The sequence below is a fragment of the Delphinus delphis genome, chromosome 8 (genome assembly GCF_949987515.2).
Source record: "Delphinus delphis chromosome 8, mDelDel1.2, whole genome shotgun sequence".
In the NCBI taxonomy this organism is placed as follows: Eukaryota; Metazoa; Chordata; class Mammalia; order Artiodactyla; family Delphinidae; genus Delphinus; species Delphinus delphis.
In genome coordinates, this window is record NC_082690.1 from 96,819,273 (window position 1) to 96,843,885 (window position 24,613).

At 41.7% G+C, this 24,613-nt stretch overlaps 1 protein-coding gene across 6 annotated transcripts in view; it reads right to left on the minus strand.

Annotated features, from left to right (window-relative positions):
- The window catches only part of AMBRA1 (autophagy and beclin 1 regulator 1), a 175,362-nt gene that overhangs the window by 76,652 nt on the left and 74,097 nt on the right, over positions 1-24,613 (minus strand). For all 6 annotated transcript variants that reach the window (XM_060018790.1, XM_060018789.1, XM_060018793.1 and 3 more), the window contains 2 exons: positions 22,418-22,498; positions 21,687-21,787 (listed from right to left, as the gene is read on the minus strand). In XM_060018790.1, coding sequence (XP_059874773.1) covers positions 21,687-21,787; positions 22,418-22,498 — 182 coding nt within the window. The remainder of the gene's footprint in view (positions 1-21,686; positions 21,788-22,417; positions 22,499-24,613) is intronic.

Sequence of the window (24,613 nt, forward strand, 5' to 3'; positions counted from 1 at the left end):
AAAGAGACAAAATGACTCACTCAAATTACACTGTGAATTATTGAAAGAGCCAGAATGACAAAAATCCGGCCGTCAATGTCTAGTTCAGCTTCTAACACACAAGATCAGTAGTTCTCAGTCCTTTTGTGTTCACAATGTACAATTTGGGTACTAGATTTTTTGGCAGTATTTTTGAAGGGATTAAAAGACTCAACGCAACAGTAAAGTCGACACTAATAAAAACGCCAGCACTATTTTAATAAGACAGTGTCTCACAGCACACGTCTGATGGCCTTTGGTACTGCATCAATGAGCAGAACAGTACTCCCTGCCCTGACTGTTCGCACTCCAACCTAACTTCTCACATGCTCTAGGAAACACAAGCTCTGTCTTTGGCACCAGCATCTTACCTCTTACTCCTACCAACTTATATCCTACTCTAGAACACATGTGTGACATCCTCAGGCCCAAAGTCAACCTCACACTGAAATAATTTTATTTAGCAAAACTGCATTTCACACACCAGACAAAACTTGGTGGCATACCAGCATGCTAGGTTGTATAAGAAAAGCCAGCCTCCCTTCAGGAAAGCAAAGCTGCCTCCTTGACTAAGAGGTCAACTTGAATTTAGTGGTTAATTAATACTTTAATGAAACATCACCAGGAAATAAGCAATTGACAATCAGCGCCAAAGGCACTCATTAAAGACTATATCTTCCCGTATCACATCAGAATGACAGCGTCTCTGACAGCCAGAGAAACAATTGACCTCACCTAAGGAAGCTAAGCTGGAAAGACACTGTACCTCCCAAAAAAGCTTGTTGAAGAAAAGGCTGTTGAAGCCTGGTTTGAGTGGTAGGAACTTTAGGTGTGGTTAAGAGACACAAGGAAAACTAGAGAAGTGATAACTTGCATTTTTGTAACAATTCTCTGATAGGCTAAGTATTCTATTGATATCTTTGGGTAAAGCCTTGTTACAGATCAAAGTTAATTATTTTCCTGTTACCTGTGGGGGAAATTGTGACAGAGTGACGTAATGATCAAGAGTAAGGAAACAGATAAAACCTAGGACTTCTGGATACAGTAAGTCAAAGCACTTTTGAAAAGATATGAAAATAATAACTGAACCTGAAAGTTAACTTATTTTTTTCTGTTAAAAATTCCCAGCACTTAGTGTAGGGTCTAGCAAGTTGTAGCACTCAAGAAGTATATTCCACTCGGGACTTCCCTGGCGGTCCACTGGTTAAGTCTCCACGCTTCCACTGCAGGGCTCAAAGGTTCGATCCCTGGTGAGGGAACTAAGATCCCACATGCCATGTGGCACGGCCAAAAAAAAAAAAAAAACCAAAAACAAGTATATTCCACTGAATTTATTACACACAAACTTAAAAACAAGACTATAAGACTATATTATCAGGACTTCTCTGGTGGCGCAGTGGTTAAGAATCCACCTGCCAATGTAGGGGACACGGGTTCGATCTGTGGTCTGGGAAGATCCCACATGCCATGGAGCAACTAAGCCCGTGTGCCACAACTACTGAGCCTGCGCTCTAGAGTCCGTGAGCTACAACTACTGAAGCCCATGCGCTCTAGGGCTTGCGTGCCGCAACTACTGAGCCCACATGCTGCAACTACTGAAGCCCGTGCGCCTAAAGCCTGAGCTCCGCAACAAGAGAAGCCACTGCAATGAGAAGCCCACGCACTGCAACGAAGAGTAGCCCCCACTCACCACAACTAGAGAAAGCCCACACGCAGCAACGAAGACCCAATGTGGCTACAAAAAAAAACCCCCAAACTATATTACCTGTCTGAAAAACAATGAGAGCAATAGTAAAATCATTCAGTTTTGGTATTTTTCCTGGTTGATTATTTTCATAATGAAATTAATAAGTATTAGAACCACAAGGGGAAAATAGTTTCCAATGAATAAGGGAATAAATGAACAAATCATTGTTCTGAGGTATAAGATCGACATGAACAGAACAGATCCATTCACATACTTCTCAAATACAAAGAGAGACCCTAATTTCTACCCTAAATTCTACTCTTTCTAATGCAGCTATACTGTCTATCGGACAGAGGGGGGAAAAAACCTATTGGGTTGGCCAAAAGGTTCATTCGTTTTCTTCCGTAAGATGGCTCTAGTTGCACTTAGTTGCCTTTAACTTCATTCAAAACAATTTTGTTAGATTGCATGTGAGAGCTGCCATATCAGTGTGCGTTTAAAAAAGGACATCAAAATTGGTGAATTTTTGTGTAGCCATTTTAAAATCGAAGATGGAAGAAAAAAGCAACATTTTTAGCACATTATGCTTTATTATTTTAAGAAAGTTGATAAGGATCAAATCGAGACATTAACTGAGAATAATCAATGTTATACCACGCGGGAGATAGCCGACATACTCAAAATATCCAAATCAAGTGTTGAAAATCATTTGCACCAGCTTGGTTATGTGAATCGCTTTGATGTTTGCGTTCCACATAAGTTAAGCGAAAAAACCTTCTTGACCGTATTTCCACGTGTGATCCTTTACTGAAACGTAACGAAAACGTTCCATTTTTAAAACAAATTGTGACAGGCGATGAAAAGTGGATACTGTACAATAATGTGGAACAAAGAGATCATGGGGCAAGTGAAATAAACCACCATCAACCACACCAAAGGCCAGTCAGTCTTCATCCAGAGAAGGTGATGTTGTGTATACGGCGGGATTGGAAGAGAGTCCTCTTTTATGAGCTACTTTAAACCAAATGATTAATTCCTATAAGTACTGCTCCCAAATAGACCAAGTGAAAGCAGCACTTGACAACTTGACAAAAAGGGTCCAGAATTAGTCGACAGAAAGTGCATAATCTTCCATCAGGATAACGCAAGATGGCATGTTTCTTTGATGACCAGGCACAAACTGTTACAGCTTGGCTGGGAGGTTCTGATTCATCCACCGTATTCACTAGACATTGCACCTTTGGATTTCCATTTATTTCGGTCTTTACAAAATTCTCTTAATGGAAAACGTTTCAATTCCCTGGAAGACTGGAAAAGGCACCTGGAACAGTTCTTTGCTCAAAAAGATAAAAAGTTTTGGGAAGATGGAATTATGAAGTTGCCTAAAAAAATGGCAGAAGGTAGTTGAAGAAAACAGTGAATACGTTGTTCAATGAAGTTCTTGGTGAAAATGAAAAATATATCTTTTGTTTTTTCTTAAAAACTGAAAGAACTTTTTGGCCAACCCAATACAAAGGGCTAGTACTCATTCTAGATTTTCCCCTATGCCTAGCAGATAAAAATTAGGCTCAAGGAGAGAAATACAGTACTGGTTCACCGAGGACATCTAATCCCTATCTATCTTCTTCTAAGGAGATGCTGGACTTGATCTTTAGAGCAAGAAAGGTGGGGAGAAAAAGCTGAAGTTGGACTTCCCTAGTGGTACAGTGGTTACGAATCTGCCTGCCAATGCAGGGGACACGGGTTTGAGCCCTGGTCCGGGAAGATCCCACATGCCACGGAGCAACTAAGCCCGTGTGCCACAACTATTGAAGTCCGCATGCCTAGAGCCCATGCTCCACAGTAAGAGAAGCCACCGCAGTGAGAAGCCCGGGTGCCACAACGAAGAGCAGCCCCCCGCTTGCCGCAACTACAGAAAGCCCGTGCGCGGCAACGAAGACCCAACACAGCCAATAAATAAATTAATTAATTAATTTAAAAAAAAAGCTGAAGTCAAGAAAGTCATAAGAGAAGCAACACAGAGAAGAGCTGAGAAATGGAAATTTTAAGGCTCAGCTTAAGAAGGTCCACAGATATCTACAGAATGAAGATGACAACATTATGTTCCCACAGGATCAACCTAAGCACCTGGAGGGGAGGGGAGGAGAGGAGAAAACGAATGAGATGGACTGAATAGATTTTTAAATGGAAAAGAAGTCTTATCAACAGCAAAAATTTAAAATAAATAAATAAATAATAAAGTATTTTAGGTCCTTCTGAAAGTGGAATAGCAAACCAACTAACTTAAAATCCTAGTCAAGTAACTGGCACGCAGCCTCCAAGGCCCAATGCTAGGTATAATCTGGAATACAAAGGATTTGTTATGATTAAAAGAAGAATTCAAACCTTTGGCTTCTCACAAGAAAGCAGTTATGGGTGTGACCCCTTGGTAGCTCCTAATGTTCAACATTTACGAACATCAAAGCCAAAGGAGAACATAAGTGAAATATTCAAGTTTAACGTCCAGGTCCTAGGTTGAAAAAGGAATGGGGAGGCATGTGTTTCTCTGGGAAGTAGACTGGGCCTTAATCTTGCCTGTATTAATCTGCAATATTGTTTGATTGAGTCTATTTATGCACACACACAAAAATCCCCTCCCATCACAGACTGCCCAATAAAGAAACAAAAAAGAAAGATATAAGAGGAGTTCTGAGGATAATTCAATTTGTCAAAATGAGGTCTAAGAACTCAAAATTCCAATATTTTCCTTTACAGACAGGGTCCTGAGGCCACTTCAAGTATGATAGTTTGTTTCAGTTATGCTCCCCACACAAAAGTTATGAGTCATGTAAAATTATAAAATGTGAAATAGTCAAATTGTAACCAACATTGCTTAGCTCTTGCTATAAGAATCCCATAGTTTCTTGCCATATCCTTTTCACTCTCATTTTAAGGTCTCAGATCAGGAGAGACATAGAAGGGGGAAGTCTAGCATACAAAATGAAGAGGGCAAAGGAAGCAGGCATCTTTATTTTTTATTGTATTGTATTGTATTGTTTGCTTGTTTATTTATTTGCCATGCCACAAGGCTTGTGGGATCCCAGTTCCCTGACCAGGGATTGAACCCGGGCCCTTGGCAGTTAAAGGGTGGAGTCCTAACCACTGAACCACCAGGGAATTCCCAGCAGGCATATTTATTTATTTATTTAAAGGGTATTTACCATGTTTTATCCAGAATTCCTTTTTTTTCTCAATTAATTTTTTGGGGGGGCTGCGTTGGGTCTTCATTGCTGCGCACGGGCTTTCTCTAATTGCAGCAAGCGGGGGCTACTCTTCATTGCAGTGCACGGGCTTCTCATTGCAGTGACCTCTCTTGCTGCAGAGCAAGGGCTATAGGTGAGCGGGCTTCAGTAGTTGTGGCTCTCAGGCTCAGCAGTTGTGGCTCGCGGGCTCTAGAGCGCAGGCTCAGTAGTTGTGACGCACGGGTTTAGTTGCTCTGTGGCATGTGGGATCTTCCCAGACCAGGGCTTGAACCCGTGTCCCCTGCATTGGCAGGCGGATTCTTAACGACTGTGCCACCAGGGAAGCCCCCCCCAGCAGGCATCTTTAAATAAAGGAGATCCCCAGATACCAAGACTATGATTATTTTTTTTCAAGATTTCTAAACTCTAACAATTTTTCTTCAGGTGCCAGAAAAGAACACTGTCTCTCTCTGTAGTGCATTAGCACATAGCACGTAGTGTCCCACATAGGAGAGACACTAATAACACAAAGGAAAAGGTAAGCAACTCCACTTCATGCCTGAGAACAAAGACTAACAATAAGTCCACACTAACCAAAACTAAAACACAGTGTACCTGGAAATAATGGTAGAATGGGACAAAAAGTAAACATGAAGCTGAAGGACATAAACCACCAGTCAGCCTTTCCTTCACCACTATAACCTCCAAATTCTATGTCCAATTCCTCTGGTACTTCCACCCAGTGGCAGCTCGAGAAATTCTATAAATGAGTCTTAGGGCTGGCAGTTCAATAGGTGGGGTGGGGACAGGTTAGGTCCTGAAGCTGCCAGCAGAGCAAGCTCACTGTTTTCACTTAGATGGTATTATCATTTTTTTCTTTTTTTTAATATCTTTATTGGAGTATAATTGCTTTACAATGGTGTGTTAGTTTGGTGTGTTAGTTTCTGCTGTATAACAAAAGTGAATCAGCTATACATATACATATATCCCCATAACCCCTCCCTCTTGCTTCTCCCTCCCACCCTCCCTATCCCACCCCTCTAGGTGGACACAAAGCACCGAGCTGATCTCCCTGTGCTATGAGGCTGCTTCCTACTAGCTATCTATTTTACATTTGGTAGTATATACATGTCCATGACACTCTCTCACTTTGTCCCAGCTTACCCTTCCCCCTCCCCGTGTCCCCATGTCCATTCTCTACATCTGCATCGTTATTCCTGTCCTGCCCCTAGTTTCTTCAGAACCTTTTTTTTTTTAGATTCCATATATACGTGTTAGCATACGGTATTTGTTTTTCTCTTTCTGACTTACTTCACTCTGTATGACAGTCTCTAGGTCCAACCACCTCACTACAAATAACTCAATTTCGTTTCTTTTTATGGCTGAGTAATAATATTCCATTGTATGTATGTGCCACATCACTTAGATGGTGTTATTTTTAAGGGTAGCTTGGGTTGCATCATGGTGCCAGAGAGGTATCTAAGAATTCCCAAGCTCACCCTTGGTGCTGGCTGCTTTTATCCCATAGGACCTTAAAATTCTTCCTTGGTAAGACAAAGATTAGAATAGCTGCAAACTTCTTTAGAGCAGGTGTTCTTAAGCTGTCCCTGTAGTCTCTCTACCTGGAACATGGCGGGTGGAGAAACTGGGCATTTGAAAAAACTTATCTCAAGCTTTGTATTGATATGTTTAGGTTTAATTAGTTTACCTAATAAGCAATATAACATTTTATCCCTTTCTCCCAGTCACCTCATTTCAGCAGAATCAATGAAAATATTCAGACCAAGAAACACTTTGTGACTTTTATAAGCTCTCAATTAGGTCTTATGTTAGCTGTATTCATTTTGCCTAAAAGAACATCGAGTTCAAATTCAATGACCCATGATAAATAAAGGTAAAGGTAGGAGGGGAAGGGGACCCAAAGAGCAAAGGCAGAGGAATGGAAGGATACCGGCTGAATCCCATCACTACACACTGTAACCTCTTATCAAGGGAATAAGAGACAATCTGTAGTTTTATTTGGGGAGAGTCTCTGCCTCTTTAAACAGTCTCTACACTTCCATTCTCAGCACTCTTCTTCCTTCCCAAGGCATACCACTGCTCCACCTCCTCTGGGGAGTGGAATCTACAGTTCCCCATGCCAGGTTAAGCTTCTCTTCACTTTCTAGTAGCAAATATGGCGCCCCCCCCCCACACACACACACCCACCAAGCTGTGGCAGCTCCCTTTATGTCTCACAGTCATTTCATGAATCTTGGCTAAGCTTTGAGACAGAGCAAAGAGATGTTCAGTAAACACACTAAACCACTGGGTGCCCTGCTGAGCTGGATGAAGTTCTTGTGAAAGCCAGCTTAAATCTCCTATAAGTATACATCTTTCTTGTACACAGGCCATCCTATTTTGAACCCAACTGCCCAGTGCAAAATTCAGAGCTCACCAACAGCAGAGCTTGCATCCCACCAATCATGGAGATGGCTCTGAACGTGAAGGATGTCCTAAAAGAATGACTAGTGGATATGAAATTTGTCTCTATATGCCCTGAGGCCCAATCCATGCATTCACATTTGGAGCCCATAAAGTTGCTCTTAACCAATCTCATCAATAAGGCCAAGCAAAAGCTAACTCCTATGCTTGAGGAGAACTGAATTCTAGCTTCTCCCAACTACTGCTATAAAAACGCATAATGTGCCACAGTGACTGGGCACACAAAGATCCCTTGCCTTAGGAACTTTTCTTCCAATTTGCTTCTGTTAAAGGAGCTGGGGATTATAAATAATGCCACGGGTACAGGTTCACTTACAGCCAATTTAGTAAGTGCTCGCACAGTTAATTCTGTCAGTCTTACTCCTACACAGAAATACATGTGGCCCCAAGGGGCCCAACCACCCACAGAGCTCTTTTGCACATCTTTTTACCCTCCAGCACACAGAAATAGAGGGCTACATCCCAGAAAACAGAGAAAGAGAAAAGGCAGTTTCTCTGAAATGCTATGTCTAGAAAACCAGGATCTAGCTTCCCATTTGGATGTAATTTCTAAATTCATGTCTCTCTGAATAAACCAAATAATGATTTAGACCAAGATGCTTCTCTGGAATTCAAAATCTGTACATCTGTATCCCTTGGTATGCTGAAACTTTCCTTTCATGTATATGTAAGGACACTTTAAAAAGCAGTTGGTTTAGAATGAGTTACCAGGTTACCTCATATCTCAAAAATCTACTTCGTTGTGGAGGAATGTTACAGTAATGGCCTTTAATGATTTAAGCCCCCCTGTATCCACGCCCTTAAAGAGAGTACCCTCTCTGACTCTGGGCTTAACCATGTGGCTTACGTTAGCTGACAGGACAATAACAAAAGTGACAGCAGAGACTTGCAAAGTGCTTGTGTATTGGGGCCTGACAGCTCGTTTCTCTCTGTAAGCCTGAGACACTGTGTGAAGAAACTGGTGAAGAGAAAAGAGACAAGTCATCCAGCTGAGGCCAACCAGCCTGTCAACTGCCAGATATGTGTGAAGCCATCTTTATTAGTTTTCTGCGGCTATAATTATGAATTACCACAAACTTAGTGGCTTAACATAAATTTACTAGCTTTCATTCCTGCAGGTCAGAAAACCAACATGGCTCTCATGGGGCTAACATCAAGGTGGTGGCAGGACTATGTTATTTTCTGGAGGCTCGACTATGTTATTTTCTGGAGGCTCTAGGGAAGGATCCATTTCCTTGCTCATATGTTTTTGGCAGAATTCAGTTCCTTGCAGTTTCAGGACTGAGGTTCTTTTTCCCTTGCTGACTGTTAGCTGAGGGCCAAACAATTCCCATCTTCTATCACTGCATCTCTTGGACTGACCTGTCTGCCTTTCTCTTCTATTTTTAAGGGCTCATGTGATTAGACTGGGTCCACCCAGATAATTCAGTATCTTCTCCCCATCTCAAAATCTGTAACCTTAATCACATGTGCAAAGTTTCTTTTGCCAAATAAAGTAACATATTCACAGGTTCCAGCGATTAGTATGTGGAGATCTTCAGCAGTCCACTGTCCTGCTTATTACACCAACTAAGACCATCAATACCCAGCCAAGTCATCAACTGACACAGAGCAGCCAAGTTGGCTCAGACCAGATGAACTGTACACAGGAACCACGGAATTTTAAGGAACAGTAAACACTTTTTTAAAGCCAGTAAATTTAGGGGTGGTTTGTGAGGCAGCAAAAGCTAACTGATAAAACGGCCAAGGCTACACCACTTCCGAAGGGTCTGTGTAACCCTCAACCTGATAACATAGATATTTCCCCTTTCTCTTCTCCAGTTCAACAAGCATGCCTAAGAGGTCACTGGCAGTTTTCTGTCCTCTGAATCATAAAACAAAATAATTAATTAGCTTTATTTCTTCTTCCAGTCCAGATCTAGAGATTATTGCTGAAATTTAACAAAAGTTAGCCTTATAATCTCAACAGGACCAGAGAGGGGCTTTTTGATGGACAACTAGAAGCTATACACACAAAATACATATAAATATAAATATATATGTACACACACGCACACACACACACCAGAAGTTTTAGGGAAAGATTTTAAGGAAGGGCCAACTTTTGATAGAGCAAAAACTCCTGATGAGAGGGAAATTTCATTGCCACCTAACCATTTCCTCTTCATGTATAAACACCAATGAGGGCTTTGGGGCACAGCGTCTAAGCGGGGGTCTCTAACCCTTCATTAGCCAAATATATTTTCTCAAATGGTCTCTCCCTCAAATTTACCGATACTTAAAGGTCTGGAAAACTTCAGTGGAAGGAAAATGCCAACAGCAAGTTAATGTCTGTCATCTTGGCTCTTTTGGCTGACTTCCCTATGCCTAGGCCTTGCCTATTAATTGAATGCTATTTGGATTCCATCTCAAAAATAAATGTGGATAGAGACCAGAGGCCTGCCTTCCCCAGACTGATAAGAACAGCACAGTGCAATTATACCCAAACAGCTTTGTTTTGGAATGTAATCACCGACCCAGCCCTCTTCCCAATGGGATGGCAACAATGTAATTACCTCTTCAGGAGTCATTTGTTTGGGAATGTAGTTCTTCTACAGGGCTCTTTCTAGTGGAAAGCAGCTGCAACAAGAGTATATGAGAATTTGTAGCACCCTCCCCAGTCGCAGTTTTGTAGCTGAACAAATTATTTTTGTTTTCTTAAAGTAAAGCCAGAGTTTACATTTCAGCCTCTTTTTCTACCAACATGGAATCACCCATACCCATGACGGTTCTATTTGAAAAGTCCCAATCTAAAGCTAGATTGCTTGAGTTCTGATTCCTACTCTGTCAAGCACTAGCTGTGGTCTTGGGCAAATTACTTCATCTGTTTATGCCTCAGTTTCCTCATTTATAAAAATGAGTAATAACAGGACATCACTGGAATATTATGAAGATTAAGTGAAGAAATATGTGAGAAGTGCTTAGAGCACCACTTGGCATATAGTAAGGGCTCCTGGGTCTTTGTTTTGTTTTTAGCACATTTGAAGCACTGTATTCCACCACAGTCTCCACGTTTTGCAAATGTGATCTAACATCAGCTCATGGTCAAATCTAAGCTTGAGTTACTGCATTCTTTCTGTCCACAACCCTTTTGCCAATTCAGCACAAGGGGCAGTGTTTTGGAAAATTTTAAACGCTGCTATAAAACTGTCACAGTCTCCGAGCTATTTGCCTAAGTAAACTCTCCGATAAGCAGGAGGGACTAGATATTTCCATGTCATTCTTTTCATTTGTGTTACTAGTCTAGGGGTATTACAATAAAGAGCCTCTGTTGTGAAATCTTGCTGTTGGAAAAACGAGCAAATACCACCAAAAGCAGCCACTGGCAATATGGCAGATTCTGGAGAAAATTCACCTTTTTAGACAGATTTATTCATGAAAATGAATGATATATTTTCCTCACATGCCTACAGTATATCCAACCCCCCTGAAGACTCTTGTTCCCACTGGGAACTTCCACCTTTTACCTCCTGTCCAGTTTTCCCTCTGTTCCTTTGTAGCCTGGACGAAATTCTCTAAGAAGAATACTTTTTGGCTTGTGCTTCACCAGCCATGAGCCATAGAGTAAAAATCATGAGTTTGCTTGCCAAGCAGTCCCAAAGTATACAACTCCACAGCTCAAGGCAGTAGGAATGAAGCTGGGCCCCTTCTGCATGGCACACAGCTGCAGTGGGCTGGGCTTATGATAAACCCAGGGATTCATCATGGTACCCCTGTAATAGGAGAGAGTGTTTTTACAGGCTGACGTATGTAGTTACAGGATAACTTTCTGGCTCTGGGATGACACTAAACACCTGGCCAAAAGAAACACCACCACCCCCCCACAAAGAGTTTCAACACTTCAAAAGGTCCCTGGTCACCCACCTGCAGGTGCCTCTTTCCACCTCATGGCTTATATACCAAGATATCTGTGCTTACTCTTGGCTTCTAGCTGAGTGCCACAAGGACCCTGGGGAAGAGCTGGCCTTGTGGATCAGCAGGTGTTAAAGAAAAGAAATTAACACCCATGGGTTGGATCTACTTTGGCAGAGAGGGTGAGAGGTGCTGCCTGTCAGCTCCCATGGCATTTCCAGTCAGTTTGGAATAAATGAGACTGCCCAAGGACATGGTCTGAGAAAGAGGAAGAAAAGCTAATATGAGATCAGAGTTTTAAAAAAGAAGGAGGTGGGGGGCTTCCCTGGTGGCGCAGTGGTTGAGAGTCCGCCTGCCGATGCAGGGGACACGGGGTCGTGCCCTGGTCTGGAAAGATCCCACATGCCGCAGAGCGGCTAGGCCCGTGAGCCATGGATGCTGAGCCTGCGCATCCAGAGCTTGTGCTCCGCAACGGGAGAGGCCACAACAGTGAGAGGCCCGTGTACAGCAAAAAAAAAAAAAGAAAAAAAAAGAAGGAGGTGGAGGGTTAACATTCATATCAAGCACTTAGGTAAAAAATGATGGAGTAGATGGGACAGCAAAGAAGACTGTTTCAAGTCTTTCCAGAGTATGTATAAGACCTCTAATCTTAAGTAAAGTGGAGATTGGCTATTGCCTCCACTGGAAAAAATGGGCTTTGACCTATAATTTGCTCTTTCTTTCCTCACATCTCCTCTGTAGATTTCTATATTGTTGTTTTGAGGGGTTGCAAAACATGTCAAAGCACATACCAATCAGAACCTAAGAAAAGTAAAAGGGTCCTGGCATTACAGTGGGTACTTATAGCCCTAGAGGGCATCTTCAGCTGGCACCTTCAAAATGAGTAGTATTTCTAAGAAGTACACAACCCACAGGACTCAACAAACTTTGAGATCACTCTAGGTCTAGGGAAGCCCCAGAGTACAGAGAACTTACAGTACAAGTAAACAGTGGGGTCTCAATACAGATATGTTGATGCTAACCTTTCTTTTTCAGGAGGAAGAAGGGGAAGAGATAGGAAATTGGTTAAGAAGTTACAAGAAAAGTTATAGGTCAATTTCTCCTAGGAATAAAACTCCTAGCAGAGCTGACAAGAACCTGTTGTCCCAGCATAAAAGCTTAACAGACTCATATTTTCTGCTGTAGAAATGCTGGCAGGTTCTGTGCTCTCATAGCCAGTTTTCTGTGTATACGTCTACCTTAGCATTTAGCACAATACACACTGTCCTATAGCTATTTCTGAGCACGATGGGCTTACGCAGTAGACGGTAGGCTTATGGAGAGCAGAGATCATGTCTTTTTCATCTGGGTACTATCATATACCTAACAGTGTACCATATAAACAACAAAAGCTCAATAAAAGCTTATCGACTAAAAATGGCTTATATACCAGCTGAGCACTCTGTAGGTAGTAACAAATTCATTCATTTTTTCCCCCATTACTCTTAGCTCCAGATCAAGAAGAGTTATACGCCAGGAGCTCACTAGGACCAACAAATCTTAGATTCCTGCAGGCACACTCCTTAATGTGTGGCAAGTCGTCTCTCCCCATTTCTTCCCTCTGCCTCTGTTCCTAGCTTTAATGAGTTAATCTAGAGCAGTGTTTCTCAATTTTTCAAGTGCACCAGGATCACCTAGAAGACTCTTTAAAAACAAATTCCTAGGCCCACAACCAGAATTTCTGCTTCAGTGGGTCTGAGGTAGGGATCAAGAATTTGCATTTGTAACAAGTTCCCAAATGATGCTGATGTTATTGGTCCACTCTGAGAGTCCCATGTTGCCAAGGTTACATAGGAGCAAGCACTTAGTCTGGAGAGTAGATGCTTATTTCATGAGCGCAGGTTCTGATGGGAGACAGAAAACGGTTTCTCAAATGCAAACTCTGACTCCTCTAATCTAACCCCCTTGGTTGACATGACTACAGGCAACAATGGACACATTAGCATGTCAAACTATCAACACAGGGACCTTCAGGTTACCATCTGTTGGTGCCTTAGAGCACAAGCTCCCAGTTTTTTCAACTCTCTGACCATAGCAAAGGGGAGAAAGCCCTGCTTGGTACCCAGGAAGTGCACCATTGTTGAGGAAAACAAAAGAAGAGTGAGAGATCAGCAAGGTTATAATCATTGAGGAGACTAGCACAGCTCTAACTCATGCTGGCCCCCAAGATTTACAATAAAAATCATAATGATAATAGCTAAAATCTATTGAACACTTACTTTGTGCAAAAAAAAAAATCCTATTCTAAGTGTTTCATATATATTAGCTCATTTAATCCTCAAAACAATTCTACGAGCTAAATACTATTCTTACGCCCATTTTACAGATGAAGAAACTGAGTCCCAAGAAAAGGTAAAATAAATTAACCAAGATTACACTGCTAGGAAGTAGCAGCATGAATATCTGAACTTAGATAGTCTAGCTCTGGAGCCCAAACTCTTGAACATTTTGTTCTACTGCCTCTCAAACCAACTCTACACTGCAAGTGGCAGCTGTCCTTCCCAAGCTCCACTCAGGCTCACAGACCCATGCAAAACACAAATGGGGGCACATTCAGAGTCACTTCAAACTGCACCAAAACCCATAAATTCTTGGTCCAAGCCCAGGTTTGAGTTACACACACACACACACACACACACACACACACACACACACACATATGCTGATCTATTAGGATTGGCAGTTAAATTCTCAGGGGAATTATTAAATTTTTAGTGGCAGGGCCAAAACAAAAACAAAAAACACATAGAAACTCAGGCTACAACCTGGCTAGACAGTAAACTCCATTAAGGGCAGAACCATTAAATTCTTTTAACAGACCTAAAGAGGACTTCCCTGGTGGTGCAGCGGTTAACAATCCACCTGCCAATACAGGGGACACAGGTTTGAGCCCTGGCCTGGGAAGACCCCACATGCCACGGAGCAACTAAGCCCGTGTGCCACAACTACTGAGCCTGCTCTCTAGAGCCCGTGAGCCACAACTACTGAGCCCACGCACCACGACTACTGAAGCGCACACACCTAGAGCCCGTGCTCCGCAACAAGAGAAGCCACAGCACCACAACAAAGACCCAACACAGCCAAAAAAAATAATAAAAAAAAAAGACCCAAAGAGCTCTGGAAAATGCTAAGCATTTAGAAAGTTCTATGTACATTTCAAAGTGACGGTCCAGAAAGAGCACAGGAGTTAAGCATCAGTGGGGAGAGATCAAGAGGAAATTTCCTAGGGTAGACAGAGATGGAGGCACAGAAAAACTTAGTCACACATTATAAAAGGAACAGAAAAGTTCGCTGACAAGGCCCAATATTCTCCTCTAGAAAAGCCTGAAGAAGCACAGATAATTCAGCTTAGAAACCAGGACCTACGTTCTCGACAAGCATACTTCTCACTAGTGGAATAAGGAGATGCAGCAAAGGGCTGGGGTAGAGAGAGCATGGATGCTCCAGTGATTGGTGGAAACCAAATCAGTAAAAGGCCCTGGATGCTGTGTAAGGCATCTGTGAAAGCTGGGTTCTCTGGAAGGAGCTGCTTCCCAGGCAACCAAGCCAGCCCCTTATCGCCTTTACTTTCATCACTGGAGCAGAATGAAAGGTAATTGGGTTAATTATTAAAGACGTCCTAGCTAGTACCACCACCACTAATTGTCCATTAATCTGGGGTTTATAAACAGCTATCTTAATTGATGTTGAGTTGGAATGTGCCACTTACTTTATTAGCCTGGCAACTGGGTACCGGAGAGGTAAAGAACATGGAGAAGGGTCCAGCCAAGGAGATAAAGGGTCCAACACCAGAATTATCATTCATTTCTGTTCATACTCATGTAAGTATACCATGATGGCCTTCAACTGTATTCACTACTTTTCATCTTTCCTAGATTTGCCAACTCAAATGAAGATCTGATATACAGTAATTAAACCATCTGTTGTATTAAACAACTATGATAGTAAATTGAGAAATTAGACTAATTCTTAAATGTCAGCAAGCCCGAGGACCCAGATGTCCACCTAGTTGGCCAAACTAGATTAGACAGGCCTCCTGAGAGTAATTCCCTAAAATACCAGAAAAGTGGGGAATATCTAAGAAAGAGGACCACTGTTTTTAAAAAAGAGGAGAGGAGCAAAAGACAACCAAAAATAAAGTTAACAAGAAAAAGAAAAGTAAATTCTTGCAAAAGGGGTAGCTCTATTTTACTCACAACAGGCAAACAGAAGGATGCCTGGGATATGAGATTACATAAAGCAATAAATTGTAACACTGTATCACTGGGTTTGTAATATATAGACATAATATACATAGCAATAATAACACAAAGAAGGGGTATGACAATGTAGCTATAATGGAACAAAGTTTCTGTATCTTACCAGAATCAAGTCTCTATAAGTCTGAAGTAGATCCTGATAAAGTACAGTTTAAAATCAAGAAAGGAATTAAAATAGCACATTAGAAGCTATCCACTTAATACAAAAGAAGTCAGTAGGGGCTTCCCTGGTGGCACAGTGGTTAAGAATCTGCCTGCCAATGCAAGGGACACAGGTTCAAGCCCTGGCCTGGGAAGATCCCACATGCCACACGAGCAACTAAGCCCGTGTGCCACAACTACTGAGCCTGCGCTCAAGAGCCCGCAAACCACAACTACTGAGCCCACGTCCCACAACTACTGAAGCCTGTGCGCCTAGAGCCCGTGCTCCTCAACAAGAGAAGCCACTGCAATGAAAAGCCCGTGCACCGCAACAAAGAGTAGCCCCCACTTGCCGCAACTAGAGAATGCTCACGCACAGCAACAAAGACCCAACACAGCCAAAAATAAAAACAAACAAATTAATTAACTTTAAAAAAAAGTTAGTAAAGGAGAAACAGTAATAAAAAAAGACATTAGAAATACAGAAAACAAACAGCAAAATGGCAGGCAAAAATCTAACTATATTAATAACATTAAATGTGAATGGACTAAACAATCTAATCAAACAGCAGAGATTTTCAGACTAGATAAAAAACAACTATATGTTTTCTATAGGAGACACACTTTATATTCTGATATATAAAACAGGCTGAAAGTAAAAGGATGGGTAAAGATATATTACACAACCTACATCCATAAAAGAGCTGGAGTAGCTATACTGATGTAAGAAAAATTAGACTTAAAGACAATATTACTAGAGAATATAACCTTTAAAAATTGTGAATCACTATGTTGTACACCTGAAACTTATATAATATTGTACCATCATCTATACCTGAAAAAAAAAAAGACAATATTACACGAGATAGAGGAACATTTTATAACGAAAAAGTTGATTCATCAGGGAGGCAAAACAATTACAAATATATAGGTACCTAACAACAAAGTCCCAAAATATATGAGGCAAAAACTGGCAAAACTGAAGGGAGAAATATACAGTTCAGGAATAATATTAGAAATTTCAATACTCCATTCTTAATAATGGGTAGAACAACCTGACAGAAAATCAGCAAGGGTATACAAAACTTGAATAACACTATCAACCAAGTAGATCTCCCTGGCATCTACAGAACCCTCCACATGGCGACAAAAGAATATACAACCTTGCCATGCACACAGGTAACATTCTCCAGAACAGACCATATGTTAAGCCATAAAGCAAGTTTCAATAAATTTACAGTAACTGAAATCATACAAAGTATGTTCTTAGACCACAGTAAAATTAAATAAGAAAGCAACAACAGAAGGAAATTTGTAAAAATTGAAAAACACACTCCTAAACTAATGGCTCAAAGAAGACATCCTAAGAGAAATTAGGATGACTGGGCACAAAGCCCATGACACTCAACCAGGCCCCAATGACCTGTAGCTAGAAGCAAAAAAATCCTGACACTTCCCATTGATTTTAATCAAAATACTAAATTAAATCCATCAGGACCACATCTGCTGGGAGCAGATGCTCATTAGGATGAAAGTCAAAAAGATTAGACAGAACAGATAACTAATACCCTACATTACCCAGGTCCCTATCCCTCAGCGTTTCTCTTCCAGTAATTACCAGGAAGACGTCAAATGCCAGGGCTTCTCATTTCACTTATATCAGGTCTCAAGCATGCAGAAAAATATTATAGGCTTAAGAACCTTTCGGCAGATACTCCCTACTTGAACTCAGGCAAAACATGGCACAGAAGGCAGAACAGAGTTATTATGAGTCAGGCAGACCTGGTTTAAAGTTCCAGGTCTGCCTCTCACTGCATTATATTGGACAAGTAATGTAACTTCTCTGAACGTCAGCTTTCTTCCCTACAGAATGAAAACACACTATCTACTTCATAGGGCGGTCATAATGTATGGGAAAGCACTTTGGACTGTACCTGGCCCATAGTAGGCAGTCATTAACTTCATTTCCTTCTCTGTTATAGACTGCTATTACTATACAGAGCTAGAGCTGTCTGCTAAAAAGTCAGCAGGGGGAGCGCCCCAGACTTTTGCGTGTTTCCCCAAAAATATACCGGTAAAGTTGCAGTAGCTTTAAATGTAGTTATACCTCTTTAAGTACAGGTTCAGAATTTGTGTTGCTGAAGAAGGGGCCTGGTGTGGGTTGATGGGTGACTGGAGGCCACCAGGAACCTACAGAATTGTGGAGAAGACAACAAGATAAGGCGGAAGAGATGAAGATTAACAGACTATCAAAACACTTCTCTGTAGCAGCTTCTGTTTTATATTACTGCTTTCAGGCTCTTGTGGGAGGAAGTGGGCAGAATGGATCTTAATTTTCTGCAAATCCATTTTTGTTGATGATTCTGAATGGCTTTGGCTAGGGTCCATTGAAAACTCATTTGCCACTGGTAATGCCTCCTAAAACTGCAGGTGTGTATATACTTTGTCCCTCCAGGTCTGCCAAATTTCCATGCTTCACCCCTACAAAAAGCCACTCACCATACAAAGGTTTCTGCCTTATATTTGGAGCTAAGAACCAAACAGCAAGACTGAGGTACAGCCAACCACCTAAACTCTGAGCTACAGAAGAGCAGGGATCTTGTCTGTCTTATTCACTCTGGTAGCCTACAACAGTGCCTGGCACACAGCTGCGGAACAAACGTCTACTGAATCTAATTGTTCTGAGACCATCACAACCTCATTCCAATCATATAAGAGAAAGTGCCTTTCCAGGAAAATTGGGAGTGCTTACTGCTAAAACACTAATTTGTCTTCACTTCAAAAGCCATTATTACAGCAGCTCTATCTATTACATGATCACAAAATAAGTTTAATAAAAAGCAAAACATCTGTGTCCAGGAGGGCATGAAGGCTCGGGGAAAGGCCTATTATATAATAAGATTTTCCTTAGCAAGCACTACTGGGTCACAAAAAGCTATGTCTAGAAACCACTTAAAATAGAGGAATTAGAACAAATAAGAAAACCCCTGAAGATCAGCCAAGTTCCCTGGGACCTCTTTCCCTTTTCTAGATTAAGGACCTAGAAGAAGAATGCTATTTTGATGCTCTGTCCTTAAAAATAGCTGTGGGGAGGCAGGCAGACTAGGAAACAGAAGTCCCACTGCCTGGTTCACTTCTGGCTCCTCTACTTCTAGCTGCATCACTCTGGGCAAGTTAGCCTTCTGGGCTTCAGTTCCCACCACTGTTAGATAATAGCACCCATCTCATAGGATTACTGTGAGAATGAAATGAAATATGACTAGGAAGAGCACTTAAAACACTCCCTAGCATACAGCCAATGCTCAATGAATGTTAAGCTTTTTTTTGTTGCTGTTATTATTATCATTGGTATTTTCTCAAGAGAAGAATAAAAGTAACACAAAACTGTCAACAGAATCTGGAGGGACATCCAAATGTCTACAAATGATGAGGGCATTTAAGGAAAGACCAGTGGGGTAGATGCAAACTATTACATACAGAATGGATAAACAACAAGGTCCTACTGTATAGCACGGGGAACTATATCCAATATCCTGGGATAAACCATAATGAAAAATAATATAAAAAAGAAAATATATATGTGTATAACTGAGTCACTTTGCTGTACAGCAGAAATTAACACAACATTGTAAAACAAGTATACTTCAATTAAAAAAAGAAGAAAAAAGAAGAAAAGACCAGTGGATACTCTGCAACATGCATCTTGAGAAAATGGGAGAAATGAGTTTAAATGTGAATGGAAACCATCCACTAATCTAATTCAAGAATGAGCTTCTTGAGAGCCTAGATTTCCTTCCTCTCAAGGCACTCTACATCTTTTGTTAGAGAACTTTTCTCAGTAGATTTCATGTTTGTAAACTGCCTGCTGGAACATAACCCCTATATTCAAAGGTATCCACAAGTGAAACTGGGCTATTTGGGGTCAGACCTCTGGGCATAAAGCAGGGAAGAAGAAATGGAGGTAAAGAGTTATCAGATCAAAGGAGAGAAAAACAACATACAGCTGTTCCAAAAAAACTAAATGCAAAGGAAATAGAGACTTCCCAGCAGTAGAGGAGCAGGGAGCTGCTGTGTTGGGTGGTAGAGGCAGATGTCTGGAACAAAGAAGGGTGGAGAAGAACTCTGTAGTACTGTCTGGCAGCAAGTGATTATCTGCCAGTGAGGAGCTTCCACGTGCCATTAGCCAAGCCACACAGAAGCGCCAAGCAAGGAGAGCCATGGGGTCTGTTTACCGACTAGGGCCCTCCTCAGTCAAAGTTGTCAGGACACCATGGTGCAGTCTACTCCCCCACCAAGCCTGGGCCTATGAAGCCCTGGTGTCCAGTAGAGAGAAACCATTGAGGTTTCTGGGGTTTCTAGGCCTTGACACTGGGTCGAGGATACTGCTACTTAAAGGAAGCCAGATCCCATGGCTTACCAGCTGCCACAACAGCTTGGTCAGAAATCATATTCCCCCAGCCTGACAGTGCTACTGCCTCACACCGATCCCTCTCTACCTTTAACCATCACGTGGCCCAGATTTTCCAAAACGTAATATCATTTGAATTTTTTAAATAAAGATGCTTATTAAAGATACACCAAGAGACTTCCCTGGTGGCACAGTGGTTAAGAATCTGCCTGCCAATGCAGGGGACACAGGATCAATCCCTGAAGATCCCACATGCTGTGGAGCAACTAAGCCCATGCGCCACAACTACTGAGCCCGCGCTCTAGAGCCCACAAGCCACAACTACTGAGCCCACGTGCCACAACTACTGAAGCCCGTGCACTGCAACGAAGAGTAACCCCTGCTCGCTGCAACTAGAGAAAGCCTGCGCACAGCAATGAAGACCCAGCGCAGCCAAAAATTTAATTTATTTTAAAAAAAATACACCAAAATGTGGCTTGATTTTTACAGTTTTTAATGCCTTCACATACATAAATTTACAAGTTGGCAGTGGAGGTGGGGGGGAAGGGGGAAAAGAGAAAAACCTTTGTTAGAAAAAAAATAGATTCTGCTTTGTTTCCTTCTCTAGACTGCCCAGAAGCAGCAGCACACACTGGGTCTCAGCCCAGTCACATCACGCGTATTAGCCCCAAAACGTTGGTCACTAAGTTATTCAGCCACCATAAAACTGCATCGGCTGGGTTTGTCCAGTCCATTTTCTATTCTGTGGAAATTTCTAAGCCAGCTCCATGGGTCCCTCTCCTCCTTCTTCCTCTGAAGATTATTCCACAGGGCCTGGAAACTCCATGTGCTGGCAGCAGCAATGGGTTGGAGAGGTGTGCTTTCAGTCCTAATTAAATCACAGGATCTGGCTCATGCGTACCTCAACAATAAAACATGAGCAAGGCATCTTTATCATTCAATTTAAAAAGTCTATTTGCTGGATTAAGAAACAAATGGTTTAAATAAATTTTAAAAAAGATGTCTGGGGACCTCTCTGGTGGTGAAGTAGATAAGAATCCGCCTGCCAATGCAGGGGACATGGGTTCGACCCCTGGCCCGGGAAGATCCCACATGCTGTGCAGCAACTAAGCCCGCACACCACAACTACTGAGCCCACATGCCACAACTACTGAAGCCCGCGTGCCCGGAGCCCGTGCTCCGCAACAAAAAGAAGCCACCGCAATGAGAAGCCCACACACTGCAACAAAGAGTAGCTCCCGCTCGCTGCAACGGGAGAAAAGCCCGTGTGCAGCAACGAAGACCCAACGCAGCCAAAAATAGATAAATAAATTAATTAAAAAAGAGATGTCTGAAGGAAGTGGGAATGGGCAAAAGAAGCAGCTTTCCTCAGTCTGTAGTTTCCTGCCCTGAAGTAAGGAACCAAGTACAAGACCTTAAAAAAGAGTTTTCAGCCAGATGCCAAGATGCCATCACATCAGCATAGGTAAAGGAGGGGAAAGCTTTACACGGCTCCCTCCCCCTTTAAATTTTCAAAATCCAAAGAAACAACTCCTTACCTGCCAGGACCCTGTTAACAGAAGAGTGAGTAGCCAAGCCAGGCTGTCCACGTTCATGAAAAATCCCAGCATAAGGCAAGTACTCAGGCAGCAAGAAACGCCTATAAGATGGGAAGGAAATCCAAAAAAGAGGGGATATATGTATATGCATAGCTGATTCATTTTGCTGTACAGCAGAAACTAATACAACATTGTAAAGCAACTACACACCAATAAAAATTAATTTAAAAAAACGCCTATATGAAGGAATCACGCGTTAAAAGCCTACTACAGACTGCCTTAAAACAAAGGAGATATACTATCTACTAACCCTCAACAATCAAAGATAAGGGATCCACTAAGCCTAGGAATCCAAAGAAACCTAGAGCAGAGTACAATTCCTCTCACACGTTTGCATCTTCTTCCAATCTTTCTTCTAAAGTTTCCCGGGGCTTCTATTCTTGAACAGGATGCTCCCAATGCCATTTTTCTATGTCTTTTCATTGTGGTTAATCATTTCCTGTCAAGTCTTTAGGTGGCAGGGCTGGACTGTAGGCTCACTAGGAAATAATTCCAGATATGGACAATCCACCAGATTGTCCATATCTGGAATTATCTGTCCAGGACAAATAATTTTGTCCAAATAGGTCTGTCCAGGACAAACCTACCAGAAAGTAGGTTTAAAAATCCCAGCCTCTCATAAAGCCTCCCTCAGAAAAGTCTCTCATAAAAGTTGACTATCCAGTTCTTACCTTGGGACAAAGCGTCCAAGTGAAGGTGCAGACATCCGGGCATTTCGTGGAGCTCGGTGCCTGGATCTGTCACCATTGTCCCTGGAGAAAACAAAAAGACTACACCTAAGAGAGTCACTAAAGCAGAAACAGACACCAGCCCAAAAGACAGACATCCCGCAAACTAAATTCCTACACTTAGGTGAAGGTCCCAGAGAAATTAGTCATCTGGTTGCTTACTAATTTGGGTGGCACATTAATATACTACGTTTCTGGAGTACCACAATTAAAATAATTATGAGCATATACTAACAGTTCAGTAAGAAGGAAGATTTTTCTTGAAATAATGTGGTCTCTGAACTCTGCAGCATCTGAAATTGAAGCCAAGTTTAGATCTTCTAAAGGGATTTAGAATGGATATGTATATAAACATATCTCTTTCTAGACTGAAAGACAGAAAAACTTTGGCTTCGGGGGATCTTGAAGGAAGAAGAATTCTCCCATCAAGTTCATTCAACAAATGGTTATCTTTAAATCTGTTTAGGTCCTTGGTGTGGAAAAATCATGGATATGTGAAAGAAAAACAACACAAGAAAAAGGCTAGGCAGTCCTTTCTTTTAGAGATTGAAAAATTAACAATGATGAAGATTATTAGACAATGCAATCCTAAGCTTGGTCATTTGATTAAAAAGAAAAGTCTAGTGTTTTCTTTATGGTCTGTTAAAGTAATGGTAATAAACACCATTTACGAAATATCTACTAAGTCCTAATACAAAGGTTATTAATATGTTACCCCATTTAATCTTTTGAGTTTCCCATTAAGTCTCATTAGATCTGTTTCACAGATAAGGAAACTAAGGACCAGAGAGGCAAATACCCAAGGTCACACAACTAGTAAGTGGTTGAGACAAGATTCAAGGAAGATCCATCTGACTCTGAAGCCCTTGCTCTTTCCACTACACTTCACTGCTTCCTACAAGAGAAGACAACAGAAACTTCACGTGGCTTAGTTTCCAATGCATCAAAGGAACAATAAGCCAAAGGGCACTCTGGCTGGATAGAACAGTTAATTAGATGTTTAACCAACTCCACAAAATAAATGAACCTCTTGAGAGCTTGATTTGGGGTATGTTCTGAATTCTTCCTTTGGATTATCTTCAACTTAATGAGATAATCTTCAAACTGGCACTGTAACCAAAGTTAAGACAACACTTTGGCTTTCAAGTGTACTACTGGGACCCTTACAAACCAGAAATGAAAGCCTAGGAAGGTTTTTATATCTTGGTGGAACTGGATGCTGAGCATTTAGAGACAAATCAATATCAGGGATACTGGAAGCTGATCCATTAAAAGTCAGTACTTGGTTTTTATTTTTGCAGAAGAGAAAGCATATTACTGTTTTCTTTAACATATCATAGTCCTGTGACTTGAAACTCTACAGATGAAGGGAGAGGCAAGGAAAGAGAGATAAGACCATATGGAAGTGAAAAGGGGATTATAAAGAACAACGAGATCAGAAGTTCCTGACCAGCAGACTGCAGCTCTGGGGAGCCCACAAATTATTATAAGGAGTAGCTGAATATCAAACAAATAAGACAGCTCCCAAATTAAGTATATTATTATTTTTCAAGTATATGTAGATTCAAGTTGTGATCAAAGTACCAACTCGGTTAAAAGTACAAGTGGGGGCTTCCCTGGTGGCGCAGTGGTTGAGAGTCCGCCCGCCAATGCAAGGGACACGGGTTCATGCCCCAGTCTGGGAAGATCCCACATGCCGCGCGGAGCGGCTGGGCCCGTGAGCCATGGCCGCTGAGCCTGCGCGTCCGGAGCCTGTGCTCTGCAACAGGAGAGGCCACAACAGTGAGAGGCCCACGTACCGCAAAAAAAAAAAAAAAAAAAAAGTACAAGTGAACTCATGACAGCTTTTCATAACAGTATATTTTACTTACAGATGGGCACTAAAAGTGCAACTAATTATCATGAGAGAAGTTAGAACACATATTAAAGTTAAGAAGGGTCCTAAGCGGGGGGGAGGAAGGGTCCTAAGCCTCAAAAAGGTTGAAAATTAAGTTACATAAAGAAGCATCATGGGACAAATCCAATTACTTTATTCTAGAGCTAAGAAAGAGCTGGCCTTCCCAGAACCATGCTGTGGAGCTGACAATTTACTTCTGAACAAGGACCAAAGAGCCCTCTCTCTCTGGACAATAAACAGTG